At 46.3% G+C, this 18,307-nt stretch overlaps 1 protein-coding gene across 2 annotated transcripts in view; it reads left to right on the top strand.

Moving 5' to 3' along the window:
* fermt1 (FERM domain containing kindlin 1) overlaps positions 1-18,307 on the top strand; it is a 58,161-nt gene that overhangs the window by 20,281 nt on the left and 19,573 nt on the right. Inside the window, exons 4-6 of one of the 2 annotated variants that reach the window (XM_078405936.1) lie at positions 3,425-3,640; positions 10,750-10,852; positions 12,661-12,768. In XM_078405936.1, coding sequence (XP_078262062.1) covers positions 3,425-3,640; positions 10,750-10,852; positions 12,661-12,768 — 427 coding nt within the window. The remainder of the gene's footprint in view (positions 1-3,424; positions 3,641-10,749; positions 10,853-12,660; positions 12,769-18,307) is intronic. The other variant, XM_078405935.1, reaches the window with a different exon arrangement.

Here is an 18,307-nt window from a genome sequence, read left to right as displayed (position 1 = left end):
ATCTTCGGTTTCCTCCCACACTCCAAAGACGTACAGGTGCGTAGGTTAATTGGCTTGGTATAAATGTAAAAATTGTCCCTCGTGTGTGTAGGATAGTGTTAGTGTGCGGGGATCGCTGGGCGAAGCAGATTCAGTGAGCCGAAGGGCCTGTTTCTTCGCTCTATCTCTAAACTAAACTGACATTTGTCCTCTGGTTCTCGGTTCCTCTACTCAGGGCAAAAGACTGTGCATTTACCTGATCTATTCCTCTCATGATTTTCAACACCTCGATAAGATCACCCTTCACCCACCTGTGCTCCAAGGTTTCCTCCTAACCTCAGAGCAATTCCTCAGCTCTCATCCTTCATTATTCACCTCTGGGAGGTTCTTAGGAATGACAAGGCTTCTAATCATGAGCACTTTGGCTTCAATGGATGCCATAAACCAGTTGTGATCAACGAACAGTTAGATAATTGCAGCTTTCAACCAGAATACACTCAAAGACACAGAGTGCTGGTGACTGCATGCAACAATCCAACATCGCATTTACTTGCATGCTAGACTCGAAATGCTGGAGTAACTCAGTGGGACAGGCAGCATCTCTGGAGAGAAGGAATGGGTGACATTTTTTTAGATTTTCTATTAGATTTAGAGATACAGCGCGGAAACAGGCCCTTCGGCCCACCGAGTGCGCACCGCCCAGCGATCCCCGCACATTAACACTATCCTACACACACTAGGGACAATTTTTACATTTACCCAGTCAAATTAACCTACATACCTGTACGTCTTTGGAGTGTGGGAGGAAACCGAAGATCTCGGAGAAAACCCACGCAGGTCACGGGGAGAACGTACAAACTCCGTACAGACGGCGCCCGTAGTCAGGATCGAACCTGAGTCTTCGGCGCTGCATTCGCTGTAAGGCAGCAACTCTACCGCTGCGCCACCGTGCCGCTCGTGAAGACCCTTCTTCAGTCTTGACCCGAAACTTCACCCATTCCTTCTCTCCAGAGATGCTGCCTGTCCTGCTGAGTTACTCGAGCAATTTGTGTCTATTTTCGGTTTAAACCAGCATCTGCCGTTCCTTCCAAAAGATTTACTTGCATGCTGTTGGTCATTGATCATTGTAAGGTTATTGAACAATTATAAAATACCCCATGCTAATACAGTAAACCCTTGCTATAATGGACCTCTCTTTAATGGATTTCAGTTACAGCGGACAGACCTGCCAGCGGCTGCCCGAGCTACCCCTTAGCTCAGTTTAGTTTATTGTCACGTGTACCGAGGTATAGCTAAAAGCTTTTTTGTTGCGTGTTAACCAGTCAGCGGAAAGACAATATATGATTACAATCGAGCCGTCCGCAGTATACTTGGTAAAGGGAATAACGTTTAGTACAAGGTAAAGTCCAGTAGTGTCTGAGGAGAAATAGTCCGAGAGTCTCCGACAAGGGAGATAGTAGCTGAGGACTGCTCTCTCGTTGTTGCTGGCTTGCACCATCTCGAGAGAGAGAGAGAGCGCTAGATAGAGCTCTTAAGGATAGCGGAGTCAATAGACAATAGGTTCAGGAGGAGGCCATTCAGCCCTTCGAGCCAGCACCGCCATTCAATGTGGTCATGGCTGATCATTCTCAATCATTACCCCGTTCCTGCCTTCTCCCCATACCCCCTGACTCCGCTATCCTTAAGAGCTCTATCTAGCTCTCTCTTGAATGTATTCAGAGAATTGGCCTCCACTGCCTTCTGAGGCAGGAAATTCCACAGATTCACAACTCTCTGACTGAAAAAGTTTTTCCTCGTCTCCGTTCTAAATGGCCTACCCCTTATTCTTAAACTGTGGCCCCTTGTTCTGGACTCCCCCAACATCGGGAACATGTTTCCTGCCTCTAACGTGTCCAACCCCTTAATAATCTTATACGTTTCGATAAGATCTCCTCTCATCCTTCTAAATCAGGGGGTATGGGGAGAAGGCAGGAACAGGGTACTGATTGAGAATGATCAGCCATGATCACATTGAATGGCGGTGCTGGCTCGAAGGGCCGAATGGCCTCCTCCTGCCACCTCCCTGTTATACCACGATAATCCCTTGCTTGGTTATCGCAGACAATTGGCAATAACGGACAACATTTTCACCCCCCATTGGACTGTTATAATGAACATGGTCTGTTATAACCTGTGCAAGATAATCACTTATGAGGTGTTTGCACAGTAATCAACCAGAACCAGAACCCAGAACCAGAAGGTTTTCCGTATTTTGATTAATTGGATTAATTGGAGCAGATTTAATATTATAAGTTTCCTGTGTTTATTCATTATTTGGTGCGTTTGCATGCTTAGTGCTTTTGTAGATTCACGAGCCTTGGTCCGTCTAGCCCAGTGGGAAAGTAATACTTGCTCAGAAATTGGATATGATGCTTTCTTGGTGAATGGAACATGTGCCGTCAGCCAAATTGATGACCGGCAAAATAGAGATTCGGGAAGTCGGCGAGAAACCTGTTTTTTTTAGATTTTTTTTTTAGATTTAGAGATACAGCGCGGAAACAGGCCCTTCGGTCCACCGAGTCCGCGCCGCCCAGCGATCCCCGCACATTAACACTATCCTACACACACTAGGGACAATTTTTACATTTTACCCAGCCAATTGACCTACATACCTGTAAGTCTTTGGAGTGTGGGAGGAAACCGAAGATCTCGGAGAAAACCCACGCAGGTCACGGGGAGAACGTACAAACTCAGTACAGGCGGCGCCCGTAGTCGGGATCGAACCTGAGTCTCCGGCGCTGCATTCGCCGTAAGGCAGCAACTCTACCGCTGCGCCACCGTGCCGCTTGTGCTTTCCCGCAAGAACTTCACTGGCTGCGGGCTGCACAGTAGCGCAGCTGATAGAGCTGCTGCCTCACAGCGCCAGAGACCCGGGTCTGATCCTGACCTCGGGTGCTGTCTGCGTGGAGTTTGTGCGTTGTCCCTATGTCTGCATGGACTTTCTCCGGATCCTCCCAAAGACATGCGGGTTTGTAGATCAATTGGCTCTCTACAAATTGTCCCCCAGAGTGGATGAGAAAGTGGGGTAACATAGAACTCGTGCCTGGTTTGGTTTAGTTTATTATCACGTGTACCGAGGCACAGTGAAAAGTTTTCGTTGCGTGCTAACCAGGCAGTGGAAAGACTGTACGTGATTACAATCGAGTAGTTACAGATAGGTGTACAGATATGGCCACATGCATTCCAATTTCTTAAGCAATTACTTTCAGGCAGCATCCATGGAGAAAAGGTCTGGTGAAAGGTCTCGACCCGAAATGTCAGCTGTTCCTTTTCTCCAGAGATGCTGCCTGGCCCGCTGAGTTACTCCAGCATTTTGTGTCTTTCTTTGGTGTAAACCAGCATCTGCTGTTCCTCCTTGCACGTCAAATTGTTTAATCGTCTCTTCACTACATGTGTTTCATTGCACAGCGAGCCCGGGGCTTTACAGCAAGACGATGACCCCCATCTACGACCCCGTCAACGGAACTCCTGTATCCTCCACAATCACGTGGTTCAGTGATAGTCCACTGGCTGATCAAAACTGCAATATCTTGGCTGTTAGCCAGCCGAACCTTACCCCAGAGGTACTGGCCAAAATGTACCGGCCACAGACTCAAGTTGACAAAGCAAAGATAAACACTGGGTGAGAATGGTTGAAATTACTTGTTTATTTGTTCATTGAAAACCATATTTAGAGTCATAGAGTGATAACGTGTGGAAACGGGCCCTTCGGCCCAACTTGGCCAGCTACACTAGTCCCACCTGCCAGCATTTGGTCCATATCCCTCCAAACCTGTCCTATCCATGTACCTGTCTAAATGTTGGGATAGTCCCAGCCTCAACTACCTCCTACGGCAGCTCGTTCCATACATCCACCAACCTTTGTGTGAAAAGGTTACCCCCTCAGATTCTGATTAAATCTTTTCCCCTTCACCTTAAACCAATGTCTGGTCCTCATTTCACCTACTCTGGGTAAGAGACTGTGCATCTACCCGATCTATTCCTCTCTATAAGATCACTCCTCATCCTCCTGCGCTCCAAGGAATAGAGTCCCAGCCTGCTCAACCTCTCCCTATAGCTGACACCCTCTAGTCCTGGCAACATCCTCGCAAATCTCTGCACCCGTTCCAGCTTGACACCATCTTTCCTATAACATGGTGCCCGGAACTGAACACAATACTCTAAATACGGCCTTGTAGTGGCCTGGCGGAGGCCTGATCCGCCACAGCCTCACATTTGAAGTAAATTAATCAAAGCCAATGCATTGACAAATACCCTCATGACACATGCAATATGCGGCTTATGAGGTAATCCTTGCTGAAAGAAGGTCACAAAAGGGAACCAGAATAATTAAGAGAGTCAAGGGAATGTGTCAAGAGTATCTGTCCCGAAAAGGAACAATGAAATTCTTACTTGCAGCAGCACAACAGGTTTGTACACACAGTATTCACTGTACACATTAAGACAATAGACAATAGGTGCAGGAGGAGGCCATTCGGCCCTTCGAGCCAGCACCGCCATTCAATGTGATCATGGCTGATCATTCTCAATCCGTACCCCGTTCCTGCCTTCTCCCCATACCCCCTGACTCCGCTATCCTTAAGAGCTCTATCCAGCTCTCTCTTGAATGCATTCAGAGAATTGGCCTCCACTGCCTTCTGAGGCAGAGAATTCCACAGATTTACAACTCTTTACTGAAAAAGTTTTTCCTCATCTCCGTTCTAAATGGCCTACCCCTTATTCTTAAACTGTGGCCCCTGGTTCTGGACTCCCCCAACATTGGGAACATGTTTCCTGCCTCTAACGTGTCCAACCCCTTAATAATCTTATACGTTTCGATAAGATCCCCTCTCATCCTTCTAAATTCCAGTGTATACAAGCCTAGCCGCTCCAGTCTTTCAACATATGACAGTCCCGCCATTCCGGGAATTAACCTAGTGAACCTACGCTGCACGCCCTCAATAGCAATAATTCATGACACACGCCCTCAAAAACACTGCCCAGTCCATCACCGGCTCTGACCTCCCCACCGTCGAAGGGATTTACCGGAGTCGCTGCCTCGAAAAGGCAGCCAGCATCATCAGAGACCCACACCACCCTGGCCACACACTCATTTCACCCCTGCCATCGGGAAGAAGGTACAGGAGCCTGAAAACTGTAACCTCCAGGTTCAGGAACAGCTTCGTCCCTACAGCCATCAGGCTATTAAACACAACAACCTCAAATAAGCTCTGAACTACAATAGACATCTATATACTAAAACCCTCGTTTGTTTGTTTATTTATGATCGAACTACAGCCAAAGCGGTACACGATAGCTTGATAATTGTAGGCCCACCTTACTCACCGTCATCGCTTTAATGGTAAAGCACGTAGTTTTATTGAAATCGGTGTTATATTTTTTAAGTTATTCACATTTTAAAGTTTAAATCTATCTCCTAGGAAGGGAGGAGGGAGGGGGAGGGAGGGGGAGGGAGGTGGACAAGGGGGGTTGAGGGGGATGGAGAGGGGGAAGGGGATATGGGGAGGGGAGGGGGAGGGGGGAGGGGGGGAGGAGAGGGTGCTGCACCAATGCAGGAGAGGTTTGGGCCCAACGGGTCCACTTGGTCTAGTTATTATTATTATTATTGCACAACTATTGTTTGTTTTTTGAGTATGTGTATATATATATATATATATATATATACATATGTGTGCGTGTGCACATACATGTGAGTATGTGCATACATACATACTGAACTTATTTTTTCTCTCTTGTTTATCCTATTGTTTACAGTGTTACTATGTTTACATATTCTGTTGTGCTGCAGCAAGTAAGAATTTCATTGTTCTATCTGGGACATACGACAATAAAACACTCTTGAGTCTTAATATAAAAGAGAAGAGAAAAAAAAGTTCAACAAGTAAAAAAACCCAATAAAGTGCAAAAACAAAACAAAGACCAAGATCTCTAGTGGAACCCAAGATCAGTTGGAGTTTATAGTTCTCAATAGCCTGAAAATGGCGCCAAACTGGCGACTACTGTCTCAGTGTATTACCACCTTACACTTGCACTCCATCTGAGATGTGACAAATAAAGCTGTTTGTGTATTAATGCTTGGACCCCATCGACATGGTCTCTGTGATGTTTCAAAGAGTTAAGCAACTTCTATGTGCGCCTTTTAAGGAGCTCTGACGATTCTCATGAATGCATGAAGAGTTTCCGCTAATTTGATCAGCGTTGCTCAAATTGCGCAAAATGTAACATTACTCCCTGGGGCGAGAGCAGTGGAGAACGTGCAAGCAACTTGAGTAGATAAAGAATGCGTAACCCGGGTGAATGAAGGTGAAGCTTTTCCATTGCTAACACACCGAGGTGGAGATGGGCCATCAGAGTGATGACCGTCGGAGGTCTTTTTTTCACAAAATGCTGGAGTAACTCAGCAGGTCAGGCAGCATCTCAGGAGAGAAGGAATGGGTGACGTTTCGGGTCGAGACCCTTCTTCAGACTTATGTCAGGGGGGCGGGACAAAGGAAGGATATAGGTGGAGACAGGAAGATAGAGGGAGAACTGGGAAGGGGGAGGGGAAGAGAGGGACAGAGGAACTATCTAAAGTTGGAGAAGTCAATGTTCATACCGCTGGGCTGCAAGCTGCCCAAGCAAAATATGAGGTGCTGTTCCTCCAATTTCCGGTGGGCCTCACTGTGGCACTGGAGGAGGCCCATGACAGAAATGTCAGACTGGGAGTGGGAGGGGGTGTTGAAGTGCTCAGCCACCGGGAGATCAGGTTGGTTAAGGCAGACTGAGCGAAGGTCTATCAGTTGGAGGTCTATCAGCATGGGTTGCGGCCTTTGCTTTGCAAGTGTTGTTACTGAATGCAAACACAGGCACGCAGGCATCAGAAACAGGAGGCCCTGGGTTAAGATAAGAGGAATTCATTGTAAATTGGATCTACAGGGTTTGTTTTCCCTGAAGGAGTAGTTGATATTTGGAATGTGCTGCCAGAGGAGGTGGTGAAATCAGAGCTAATAATATGTTTAAAATGCATTTAAATAAACATTTGAATAGGTCCTCGAGGCATAGAAAGATACTATCATAATGCAGGCAATTGGGATCAATGTAGATGGGCAAAAGGTCAACATGGACATGGTGTGCTGAAGGGCCTGCTTCTGTGCTGTACCACACTATAACTCTGGGTACTTTTGGGGAAGGGTATTTTTTGGAATGATTTTCGACACTTTTTCAGTCTTAAAACCTTTCACACCGTCATCGAGACCCGAAACGTCACCCATTCCTTCTCTCCTGAGATGCTGCCTGACCTGCTGAGTTACTCCAGCATTTTGTCGATATGGATTACGTGCATTCTCCCTGTGACCACATGGGTTTTCATCGGGTGCTTCCAGTTTCCTCCTGCATCCCAAAGACCTGCGGGTTGTTAGGTTCATTTGCCTCTGTGAATTGACCCGAGAGTGTCGGGAGTGGATGCGAAATTGGGATAACACGGAACTGGTGTGATCGATGGTCGTTGTGGACTCGGTGGGCCGAAGGGCCTGTTTCCGTGCTGTCTCTTTAAATTAAATTAAACTAAACATAATGGAGTTGACACGTTGAGCCTCGAGATTAGGGTAGTTTGTCTTGCAGCATTCCAAATGCGGTTTAAATTTTAACGACGTTTAAGGAGCGCGTGTTTCCTCCGGGTGTTCCAGTTTCCTCCTCCATCCCAAAATGTGCGGGTTTGTAGGTTAGAATCATAGAAACATAGAAAATAGGTGCAGGAGTAGGCCATTCGGCCCTTCGAGCCTGCACCGCCATTCAATATGATCATGGCTGATCATCCAGCTCAGTAACCTGTACCTGCCTTCTCTCCATACCCCCTGATCCCTTTAGCCACAAGGGCCACATCTAACTCCCTCTTAAATATAGCCAATGAACTGGCCTCAACTACCTTCTGTGGCAGAGAATTCCACAGACTCACCACTCTCTGTGTGAAGAAATGTTTTCTCATTTCGGTCCTAAAAGACTTCCCCCTTATCTTTAAGCTGTGACCCCTGGTTCTGGACTTCCCCAACATCGGGAACAATCTTCCCGCATCTAGCCTCTCCAACCCCTTAAGAATTTTATATGTTTCAATAAGATCCCCCCTCAGTCTTCTAAATTCCAGCGAGTATAAGCCTAGTCTATCCAGTCTTTCTTCATATGAAAGTCCTGCCATCCCAGGGATAGACAATAGACAATAGGTGCAGGAGTAGGCCATTCGGCCCTTCGAGCCTGCACGCACCGCCATTCAATATGATCATGGCTGATCATCCAGCTCAGTAACCTGTACCTGCCTTCTCTCCATACCCCCTGATCCCTTTAGCCACAAGGGCCACATCTAACTCCCTCTTAAATATAGCCAATGAACTGGCCTCAACTACCTTCTGTGGCAGAGAATTCCACAGACTCACCACTCTCTGTGTGAAGAAATGTTTTCTCATCTCGGTCCTAAAAGACATCCCCCTTATCCTTAAGCTGTGACCCCTGGTTCTGGACTTCCCCAACATCGGGAACAATCTTCCTGCATCTAGCCTCTCCAACCCCTTAAGAATTTTATATGTTTCAATAAGATCCCCCCTCAGTCTTCTAAATTCCAGCGAGTATAAGCCTAGTCTATCCAGTCTTTCTTCATATGAAAGTCCTGCCATTCCAGGGATAGACAATAGACAATAGGTGCAGGAGTAGGCCATTCAGCCCTTCGAGCCAGCACCGCCATTCAATGCGATCATGGCTGATCACTCTCAATCAGTACCCCGTTCCTGCCTTCTCCCCATACCCCCTTACTCCACTATCCTTAAGAGCTCTATCCAGCTCTCTCTTGAAAGCATCCAACGAACTGGCCTCCACTGCCTTCTGAGGCAGAGAATTCCACACCTTCACCACTCTCTGACTGAAAAAGTTCTTCCTCATCTCTGTTCTAAATGGCCTACCCCTTATTCTTAAACTGTGGCCCCTTGTTCTGGATTCCCCCAACATTGGGAACATGTTTCCTGCCTCTAATGTGTCCAATCCCCTAATTATCTTATATGTTTCAATAAGATCCCCCCTCATCCTTCTAAATTCCAGTGTATACAAGCCTAATTGCTCCAGCCTTTCAACATACGACAGTCCCGCCATTCCGGGAATTAACCTAGTGAACCTACGCTGCACGCCCTCAATAGCAAGAATATCCTTCCTCAAATTTGGAGACCAAAACTGCACACAGTACTCCAGGTGCGGTCTCACCAGGGCCCGGTACAACTGTAGAAGGACCTCCTTGCTCCTATACTCAACTCCTCTTGTTACGAAGGCCAACATTCCATCATCATCATATCATCATATATATACAGCCGGAAACAGGCCTTTTCGGCCCTCCAAGTCCGTGCCGCCCAGTGATCCCCGTACATTAACACTATCCTACACCCACTAGGGACAATTTTTTTTTTTTTTTTTTTTTTTTTTTTTTTTTTTTTTTTTTTTACATTTTACCCAGCCAATTAACCTACATACCATTGGCTTTCTTCACTGCCTGCTGTACCTGCATGCTTCCTTTCAGTGACTGATGCACTAGGACACCCAGATCTCGTTGAACATCCCCTCTTCCTAACTTGACACCATTCAGATAATAATCTGCCTTTCTATTCTTACTTCCAAAGTGAATAGAATCTGGTGAACCTTCTCTGTACTATCTCTAAGGCTAGAATGTCTTAAACCAGAGGTTAATTGGCCTCTGTGAATTGCCCCCGGTGTGTAGGGAGTGGATGGGAAAGTGGGGTGACACAGAACTGGTGTGAATAGGTGATCAATGGTGGGTGTGGACTTGGTGGGCCGCTTGGGGCCTGTTTCATTGCTGCATCTCTAAACTAAAGTAAACCGCACATAATGGAGTTGACACATTGAGCATTGAGATTAATGTAGTTTGTCTTGCATCATTCCGAATGCATTGTAAACTTTAACAAAAGTAAGTGTTCATGCAGTAGTTGAGGTGTGGAAGAGAAGGGGTAGGCCATTTAGAATAACGGGCAGGCCATTTAGAATAAGGGGCAGGCCATTTAGAATAAGGGGCAGGCCATTTAGAATAAGGGGCAGGCCATTTAGAATAAGGGGCAGGCCATTTAGAATAAGGGGCAGGCCATTTAGAATAAGGGGCAGGCCATTTAGAATAAGGGGCAGGCCATTTAGAATAAGGGGCAGGCCATTTAGAATAAGGGGCAGGCCATTTTAGAACGGAGATGAGGAAAATCTTTTTCACTCAGAGAGTTGTAAATCTGTGGAATTCTCTGCCTCGGAAGGCAGTGGAGGCCAATTCTCTGGATGCTTACAAGAGAGAGCTCGGTAGAGCTCTTAAAGATAGCGGAGTCAGGGGGTATGGGGAGAAGGCAGGAACGGGGTACTGATTGAGAATGATCAGCCATGATCACATTGAATGGTGGTGCTGGCTCGAAGGGCCGAATGGCCTACTCCTGCACCTATTGTCTATTGTCTATTGCAGAGCATCAGTTACTGCATACAGATACAAAGTGCTGGAGTAACTCAGCAGGTCAGACAGCATCTCTGGAGCAAAGGGATAGGTAACGTTTACGGTCGAGACCTATTGTCTATTGTCTATAAGAGTTTGATTAAGTGCCAACTAAGGTGGAGATGGAGTGATTGTATCAGGCCAGCAGAAACGAAACAATGCAGAATCAAAGAGTGAAGACATTGCAATGGATCTAAGATCATTTCTTTATGGTTGTGTTTAATGTTGGATTTCTGCAGATGGCTAGATTCATCACGTTCACTGATGGAGCAAGGCATCCAGGAAGAAGATAAGCTGATGTTGCGTTACAAATACTACAGCTTCTTTGATCTGAATCCAAAAGTAAGAGATGCGGCCAGATTTCATTATTCTCTGCATGTGCTGGGATTTACAAAGAAACTGACTCCTATGTGGGAGTATTATGAGGTTGCAATGTGGGGAAAGTAATGACATTCGGTTCATTTTAAAATAATAGACAATAGGTGCAGGAGTAGACCATTCAGCCCTTTGAGCCAGCACCACCATTCAATGTGATCATGGCTGATCATTCTCAATCAGTACCCTGTTCCTGCCTTCTCCCCATACCCCCTGACTCAGCTATCTTTAAGAGCTCTATCTAACTCTCTCTTGAAAGCATCCAGAGAATTGGCCTCCACTGCCCTCTGAGTCAGAAAATTCCACAGATTCACAACTCTCAGAGTGAAAAAGTTTTTCCTCATCTCCTGTTCTAAATGGCCTACCCCTTATTCTTAAACTGTGGCCCCTAGTTCTGGACATGTCACCCAACATCGGGAACATGTTTCCTGCCTCTAGCGTGTCCAATCCCTTAATAATCCTTTATGTTTCAATAAGATCCCCTCTCATCCTTCTAAATTCTAGAGTATACAAGCCCAGTCGCTCCATTCTTTCAACATACGACAGTCCCGCCATTCCGGGAATTAACCTAGTAAACCTACGCTGCACTTCCTCAATAGCAAGAATGTCCTTCCTCAAATTTGTGTACTTCAAAGATATTTTGAAGTGCACAACAAAAACATTGTGTTTGGCTCTAGTGCCAAGATCTAATTAACGAGGGTAAAGATTCTGACTGAACAGACAATAGGTGCAGGAGTAGGCCATTCGGCCCTTCGAGCCAGCACCACCATTCAATGTGATCATGGCTGATCATCCACAATCAGTACCCCGTTCCTGCCTTCTCCCCATACCCCCTGACTCTGCTATCCTGAAGAGCTCTATCTAGCTCTCTCTTGAATGCCCACCAGAGATGCTGCCTGACCCATTGAGTTACTCCAGCACTTTGTGTTTTACTCAAGATTCCGGCATCTGCAGTTTCTTTTGCCTCTCAAATTAATTACGAATTTTCATCTCTACATCTCAAAGATTTCAATTTGACGGCCTTTTTAGTTTAGAGATACAGCGCGGAAAGAGGCCTTTCGTCCCACTGGGTTGTGCCGAACAGCGATCCCCCCACACCAACACTATCCTGCACACACTAGGGTGAATTTACAATTATACCAAGCCAATTAGCCTACAAACCTGTACGTCTTTGGAATAGACAATAGACAATAGGTGCAGGAGGAGGCCATTCGGCCCTTCGAGCCAGCACCACCATTCAATGTGATCATGGCTGATCATTCTCAATCAGTACCCCCGTTCCTGCCTTTTCCCCATACCCCCTGACTCCGCTATCCTTAAGAGCTCTATCTAGCTGTCTCTTGAATGCATTCAGAGACTTGGCCACCATTGCCTTCTGAGGCAGTGAATTCCACAGATTTACAACTCTCTGACTGAAAAAGTTTTTCCTCATCTCCGTTCTAAATGTGGGAGGAAACCGGAGCACCCGGAGAAAACCCACGCAGGTCAAGGGGAGAATGTGCAAACTCCGTACGGACAGTGACCGTAGTCAGGATCGAACTAGGGTCTCGGGCGCTGTGAGGCAGGAACTCTACCGCTGCGCTGACGAGCCGCGCCATATGCTCTTAAACTGTCAATGATGCAAACATGTTAATTGTAGGCCAGAGAATCTGACTGCCATCAGACCATCGGCCCTCACGCCCTGGCGACAGTCGTACAGTTTAAAAAAATTAATAACGAAGTATGCTGTGCAAAAGTTTGGATCAACAAAATGTTTTTCTCTCTATTAATGGCAGTACGATGGTGTTCGGATAAACCAGCTGTATGAGCAAGCACGGTGGGCAATCCTCTTAGAAGAAATCGACTGCACGGAAGAGGAAATGTTGATGTTTGCAGCATTGCAGGTACAAACAATTGTCCTCCCACCTGCTTCAACAGGATGAAGATCATGCCCCGACAGGTAGCGTAACAGCATCCAGACCTCCAATGCATAGAAACGCAGAAAGTAGGTGCAGGAGTAGGCCAATCAGCGCTTCGGGCTAGCACCGCCATTCAATATGATCATGGCTGATCATCCATAGAAACATAGAAAATAGGTGCAGGAGGAGGCCATTCAGCCCTTCGACCCAGCACCGCCATTCATTGTGATCATGGCTGATCATCCACAATCAGTGCCCCCTTCGTGCTTTCTCCCCATATCCCTTGATTCCGTTAGCCCTAAGAGCTCTATCTAGCTCTCTCTTGAATACATCCAGTGATTCGGCCTCCACTGCCTTCTGTGGCAGAGAATTCCACAGATTCACAACACTCTGGGTGAAAAAGTTTCTCCTCATCTCAGTCCTAAATGGCCTACCCCTTATTCTTAAACTGTGACCCCTGGTTCTGGACTCCCCCACCATCGGGAACATTTTTCCTGCATCTAGAATTTTATATGTTTCTATGAGATCCCCTCTCATCCTTCTAAATTCCAGTGAATATAAAATCATAATATTATATGATAGGAGCAGAATTAGGCCATTCAGCCCATCGTCTACTCCGGCATTCAATCATGGCTGATCTATGTCTCCCTCCTAACCCCATTCTCCTGCCTTCTCCCCATAACCTCTGACACCCGTACTAATCAAGAATCTATCTCCGCCTTAAATATATCCACTGTCTTGGCCTCCACAGCCTTCTGTGGCAAAGAATTCCACAGATTCACCACCCTCTGCCTAAAGAAATTTACCCTCATTTCCTTCCTAAAAGAATGACCTTTAATTCTGAGGTTATGACCTCTGATCCTAGAATCTCCCACTAGTGGAAACATCCTCTCCACATCCACTCTAGCCATGCCTTTCACTATTCTGTACGTTTCAAGGAGGTCCCCCTCATTCTTCTAAACTCCAGCGAGTACAGGCCCAGTGGCGTCAAACGCTCATCGTTTACGAGCCCAGTCGATCCATTCTTTCATTGTATGTCAGTCCCGCCATCCCGGGAATTAACTTGGTTACAACCAACTTTGTTAAGGTTGGGATCTAGGGTCCTGTTTCTGATTCATATAAAACAGCTTGAATTGTTTGGCATTTTTCCCATTGCCTTGCAACCGTCCAGCACAATGATGATGGGGGAGTCACAGTGGAGCAACCGGCCGACTTGCTGCCTTGCGGCCCCAGACCCCTTCAATTTAACTTTTGACTTACCATGACAGTCACATTTTATCCACCGAACCTTTCCCAAAGTGAATGTGTTGCCTGGATGAGACTCACCCCCAAAAACTCTTTCATAAGGTCTTTGTTTTATATGAGTTATGCGAGAATCCAAGATTATCCGTGGGGAAGACTGCAACCGAAGGGTGGCACAGTGATGCAGCAGTGGAGTTGCTGCCTTACAGCGCCAGAGTCCCAGGTTCAATCCTGACTGCGGGTGCTGGCTGGACAGAGGGTGTACAAGTTCTCCCTGTGACCTTGTGGGTTTTCTCTGGGTGCTCCGGTTTCCTCGCACACTTGAAAGATGTACAGGTTTGTTCGTTAACTCACTTTGGTAAGTGTAAAACTGGCACTAGTGTGTGAAGGTTAGAATATGGGCTGGTCGCTTGTCGGCGTGGAGGCCAATTCACTGGATGAATTTAAAAGAGAGTTAGATAGAGCTCTAGGGGCTAGCGGAATCAAGGGGTATGGCGATATACAGGCTTGTGTACACTGGAGTTTAGAAGGATGAGAGGAGATCTTATCGAAACGTATAAGATTATTAAGGGGTTGGACACGTTAGAGGCAGGAAACATGTTCCCAATGTTGGGGGAGTCCAGAACAAGGGGCCACAGTTTAAGAATATGGGGTAGGCCATTTAGAACTGAGATGAGGAAAAACTTTTTCAGTCAGAGAGTTGTGAATCTGTGGAATTCTCTGCCTCAGAAGGCAGTGGAGGCCAATTCTTTGAATGCATTCAAGAGAGAGCTAGATAGAGTATACAAGCCCAGTCGCTCCATTCTTTCAACATACGACAGTCCCGCCATTCCGGGAATTAACCTAGTAAACCTACGCTGCACTTCCTCAATAGTAAGAATGTCCTTCCTCAAATTTGTGTACTTCAAAGATATTTTGAAGTGCACAACAAAAACATTGTGTTTGGCTCTAGTGCCAAGATCTAATTAACGAGGGTAAAGATTCTGACTCTGAACAGACAATAGGTGCAGGAGTAGGCCATTCGGCCCTTCGAGCCAGCACCACCATTCAATGTGATCATGGCTGATCATCCACAATCAGTACCCCGTTCCTGCCTTCTCCCCATACCCCCTGACTCTGCTATCCTGAAGAGCTCTATCTAGCTCTCTCTTGAATGCCCACCAGAGATGCTGCCTGACCCATTGAGTTACTCCAGCACTTTGTGTTTTACTCAAGATTCCGGCATCTGCAGTTTCTTTTGCCTCTCAAATTAATTACGAATTTTCATCTCTACATCTCAAAGATTTCAATTAGACGGCCTTTTTAGTTTAGAGATACAGCGCGGAAACAGGCCTTTCGTCCCACTGGGTTGTGCCGAACAGCGATCCCCCCACACCAACACTATCCTGCACACACTAGGGTGAATTTACAATTATACCAAGCCAATTAGCCTACAAACCTGTACGTCTTTGGAATAGACAATAGACAATAGGTGCAGGAGGAGGCCATTCGGCCCTTCGAGCCAGCACCACCATTCAATGTGATCATGGCTGATCATTCTCAATCAGTACCCCGTTCCTGCCTTTTCCCCATACCCCCTGACTCCGCTATCCTTAAGAGCTCTATCTAGCTGTCTCTTGAATGCATTCAGAGACTTGGCCACCATTGCCTTCTGAGGCAGTGAATTCCACAGAGGCAGTGGAGGCCAATTCTTTGAATGCATTCAAGAGAGAGCTAGATAGAGTATACAAGCCCAGTCGCTCCATGTGGAATTCTCTGCCTCAGAAGGCAGTGGAGGCCAATTCTTTGAATGCATTCAAGAGAGAGCTAGATAGAGTATACAAGCCCAGTCGCTCCATGTGGAATTCTCTGCCTCAGAAGGCAGTGGAGGCCAATTCTTTGAATGCATTCAAGAGAGAGCTAGATAGAGCTCTTAAGGATAGCGGAGTCAGGGGGTATGGGGAGAAGGCAGGAACGGGGTACTGATTGAGAATGATCAGCCATGATCACATTGAATGGCGGTGCTGGTTCGAAGGGCCGAATGGCCTTCTCCTGCAACTATTTTCTATGTTTCTATGACACTTAAATTGAAATGCAGTTCAGAATAATCGCTTCACTGTGCAGTAAAGCCTTTTAATGCGTACAATAGGTTGTGGTTACGTTGCATCATTTTCACCTTTGTTATATTCAAAATTTAAATCTGCGTCTCACACTTTCCATTTTCAGCAGAATATCAATTAGTGGTTAGTTGACATGTGGTTAAGGAGTCGTTCTTTGACTTTCCTTTTGGGCAACTCAGGTCCCACTATTAAAGCAGAACAAGCTTGGGGCATGCAGTAGGTCAGATGAACATATTCAGCATAGATGGGCCTTTCCTTTAATATCCACAAGACCAGGGTCCCTTGATCTACTTGCCCCTGCTGCATCTTGTTGCGTCCTGGCAATTGAGTCTGAAGAAGGGTCTTGACCCGAAACGCCACCCGTTCCTTCTCTCCGGAGATGCTGCCTGTCCCGCCCGCTGAGTTACTCCAGCATTTTGTGTCTATCTTCCATTTAAACCAACACCTGCAGTTCCTTCCCACAGAAAAGTTTACTTCAGTTTAGTTTAGAGATGCAGTGTGGAAACAGGCCCATCGGCTCACCGAGTCCATGCCGACTAGCGATCACGTTACCCTGGTACATACTACACACTGGGAGCAATTTACAATTTTACCCAAGCCAATTAACCAACAAAACCTGTACGTCTTTGGAAGATTGTGGGAGGAAACCAGAGTGACCAGAGAAAACCCACGCAGACACAACGCAGAGAACGTGCAAACTCTGTACAGGCAGCACCCGTAGTCAGGATCGAACCCGGGTCTCTGGCGCTGTAAGGCAGCCATTCTACCGCTGCGTCACCGTGCCGTTGCAAGGTACATGAGTTACCTTCATGAGGTGCATGAGATCCATGAGGTACATTCAATGCTTTCAGCTAAATTTCCTTTGCGTGCTGTTTTAATGATAGGTTTGATGCCTTTGCTAAAATGGCCGTGCAAAGACATATCAGCAAATAATAATCCTGAAGGTAATTTATAATATTTTTGCTTTCTTACGTGTGTTGCCTAGCAATACAGAAATCTATTACACTGAGCGGCACGGTGGCGCAGCGGTAGAGTTGCTGCCTTACAGTGAATGCAGCGCCGGAGTCCCGGGTTCGATCCTGACTACGGGTGCTGTCTGTACGGAGTTTGTACGTTCTCCCCGTGACCTGCGTGGGTTTTCTCCGAGATCTTCGGTTTCCTCCCACACTCCAAAGACGTACAGGTATGTAGGTTAATTGGCTGGGTAAAATGTAAAAATTGTCCCTAGTGTGTGTAGGATAGTGTTAATGTGCGGGGATCGCTGGGCGGCGCGGACCCGGTGGGCCGAAGGGCCTGGTTCCGTGCTGTATCTCTAAATCTAAAAAATCTAAAATCTATTAACCGTTGACGGGATGGGCGTGCTTATTAACTGAATTCTAAGAAAGCCGTACTTTCCGAAGATATAATATGCAACCATTTCCCGAGGCAATGGAATGTAATTATATATTTGTACTGTGCTTCATTTAAGAAGCATCAACATTTCACGTTTGATTTAATTCAAATTTAAAATCGGTGATCGGTGCCTTGACAACACGTTGCCAAATTGATTTTTAAGGAACAAATAAAGTACTTTGTAATGCCGACATTCTCAGTTACATTTTCCACACACTCTGAATTAGTTAAATATAACGATTTTGCATGCAGGATGCTGCAGTTAAAGTTTAACAGTTGGCGATATAAACATCAGGCCTGGATCGCATTCACAGGGGTGGAGGTGGTGGAGGCAGATGCAATAGTGGTGTTTAAGAGACTTTTAGATAGGCACATGGAATGGAGGGATATGGATCGTGTGCAGGCAGATGAGATTGGTTTAACTTTGCATCATTTAGCCAGAGAGTGGTAAAGTAATGGAATCCATTGCCACAAACGGCTGTGGAGGCCAAGTCATTGGGTATTTTTAAAGCAGCAACTGACAGGATTTGTAGGGGCGTCAAAGGCTACGGGGAGAAGACAGGAGAATGGGTAGAGAGGGAGAGATAGATCAGCCATGATTGAATGACGGAGTAGACTCTTTACTTTATAGACGCAGCGTGCAAAAAGGCCCTTTGGCCCACCAAGTCCGTGCCGACCAGCGATCTCCCATACACTAGAACTATCCTATACATTAGGGGAAAATTTACTATTTTTACAAGCCAATTAACCTACAAACCTGTACGTTTTCGGCGTGTGGGAGGAAACCGAAG

The sequence above is a fragment of the Rhinoraja longicauda genome, chromosome 9, assembly GCF_053455715.1.
Source record: "Rhinoraja longicauda isolate Sanriku21f chromosome 9, sRhiLon1.1, whole genome shotgun sequence".
Taxonomy (NCBI): domain Eukaryota; kingdom Metazoa; phylum Chordata; class Chondrichthyes; order Rajiformes; family Arhynchobatidae; genus Rhinoraja; species Rhinoraja longicauda.
The sequence above is the reverse complement of the archived record's forward strand: the minus strand, read 5'-3'. Positions and strand labels throughout refer to the sequence as shown.